The sequence below is a fragment of the Muscardinus avellanarius genome (genome assembly GCF_963383645.1).
Source record: "Muscardinus avellanarius genome assembly, chromosome: 1".
In the NCBI taxonomy this organism is placed as follows: Eukaryota; Metazoa; Chordata; class Mammalia; order Rodentia; family Gliridae; genus Muscardinus; species Muscardinus avellanarius.
Genome location: NC_137786.1, coordinates 221388928 through 221391057, shown reverse-complemented (window position 1 = coordinate 221391057; position 2130 = coordinate 221388928). Strand labels below are relative to the sequence as shown.

Sequence of the window (2130 nt, the reverse complement as noted above, 5' to 3'; positions counted from 1 at the left end):
GTCCCCTCCACAGCTCTACTTCTTCCCATTCTCCCCTTTATTCCAGCCACACACAATGCATGTACACTTGTTCTTCCCTTCTCCTATGTATTACGAACTCCTTCCTGTCTTCTCAGTATCTAGCTCCCAAGCATCTCAGATATACAAGAGCCTTGGTGTAATTGTCCCACTTCCTGAAGAAGTCTTTCCCTCTGTATCATTTCAGATCACACCCCAAACTCCTGTCTTGGGGGAACCTCATGGCTAACTTATTCAATGTGAGTGAATTCCTTTTCCTGGGGCTCTCCGCTAATCTGGAGGTGCAGCAGGCATGCTTTGTGGTGTTTCTGCTGCTGTACACAGCCATCGTGCTGGGGAATCTCCTCATAGTACTCACCGTCCTGACCAGCAGAAGTCTGGACTCCCCCATGTACTTCTTCCTCAGCTACCTGTCCTTCGTGGAGATTTGCTACTCCTCTTCCACATCCCCCAAGCTCCTCTCAGATCTGCTGGTGGAAAGGAAAGCCATCTCTGTGTGGGGCTGCATGACCCAGGTTTTCTTTATGCATTTCTTTGGTGGCGTTGAGATGTTCCTGCTCACGGTGATGGCCTATGACCGCTATGCAGCCATCTGCAAGCCCCTCAACTACACCACCATCATGAACCGGCAGGTGTGTGCTGTCCTGGTGGGAGTCGCGTGGGCGGGGGGCTTCGTGCACTCCATCGCCCAGATCCTCCTCATCTTCCGCTTGCCCTTCTGTGGCCCCAACGTGATCGACCACTATTTCTGTGACGTGCTTCCCCTGCTCAAGCTCGCCTGTGCAGACACCTTCCTGGTCGGTCTGCTGATCGTGGCCAATGGGGGCACCCTGTCTGTGGTCAGCTTCGTGGTCCTCCTGGCATCCTATGTGGTCATCCTGCTCCACCTGAGGACGCAGAGTTCTGCGGGCCGGCGCAAAGCTCTCTCCACCTGCGGGTCCCACATCACCGTGGTCGTCTTGTTCTTCGTGCCCTGCGTCTTCATCTATATGAGACCCTCCGCCACTCTGCCCATAGACAAGCTGGTGGCTGTGTTCTACACGGTGATAACCCCACTGCTCAACCCCATCATCTACTCCCTGAGGAACGCGCAAGTGAAGAAGGCCATGAAGAGGCTGTGGGTCAGGACCATGATGCTGGGTGAGAAGTAGGGCTGAGTGCAGGTGCTGGTCCTGGCGTTACAGTGATGCTGAGTCCTGACTGAAGGGCCATGAGGATGTGCGGAAAGTTCTCAGTGGTTATTTGTTCAACAGTTTTACTTTCTGGTTTCCATCTTAAAAATTTCACTTCAATCACTTATTAAACGTTTCCTCTTCTCATATTGTAGCATATCTGTTTTAGATCATTTCTAAATTTTACTATCTTAAACCACACTGTTTTAAATATTCTTGAATAGAAATCTTTAACTATACATCTGATTTTCTTTTTTACTCCCTTTCTAGTGTGAATTTGCTGTGTTAAGAGTATGAAGACCTTTGGTTCAATGTTAAACTGAATTACATAATTTATGGAAGTGCTCTCAACAGACTCATTAAGTCGTTTTTTATGAGAAATAATATTTTAAGTCATCTCAAAATATCTCCCATTGATATATTTACTAATTACAAAGGGGAAATATAACTTTACAGGCCTTCTTACACAATATCTCAAAGTTGACATCATCTGGAATGAAATAAGTTAATGCCATGTTCCTCTTGATGCACGCTGGAGGGCATTGCAGTACATCATTGCTTATTTCTCTTAACAAAAACATATAACCTGAGTCGAATAGTAAAATGCATAAGGGAAACACAAATTGAAGAACATTCTGCAAAATTGCTCCCCTTCAGTCTTCACATGTGTGAAGGCACCAGATGTAGTGGCACATGTCTATAATCCCAGAACTTGTGAGGCTAAAATAGAAGAATCACAGGTTAGAAATCAACTTCATCAACTTAGTGAGACTCTCAGCAACTGTGTGAGACCTTGTTTCAAAAGAAATTTTTTTTGAAGGGGCTAGGGGTGTAGTCCAGGGATAGAATGCCTCTGGGTTCACTCCCCAGTAACAAAAATATTAAATTTTTTAAACTTAAGGACTAAAAGAGATTGAAGAATCGTTCCCCATTAAAGATT

At 45.8% G+C, this 2130-nt stretch overlaps 1 protein-coding gene across 1 annotated transcript; it reads left to right on the top strand.

Moving 5' to 3' along the window:
* Window positions 1–239: 239 nt before the first annotated feature.
* On the top strand, window positions 240–1169 carry LOC308265694 (olfactory receptor 4X2-like; the record flags this gene model as incomplete). The annotated part of the gene is made up of 1 exon (XM_080699512.1): window positions 240–1169. The coding sequence occupies one exon, from the start codon at window positions 240–242 to the stop codon at window positions 1167–1169; it is 930 nt and encodes a 309-aa protein (XP_080555638.1).
* Window positions 1170–2130: the final 961 nt, after the last annotated feature.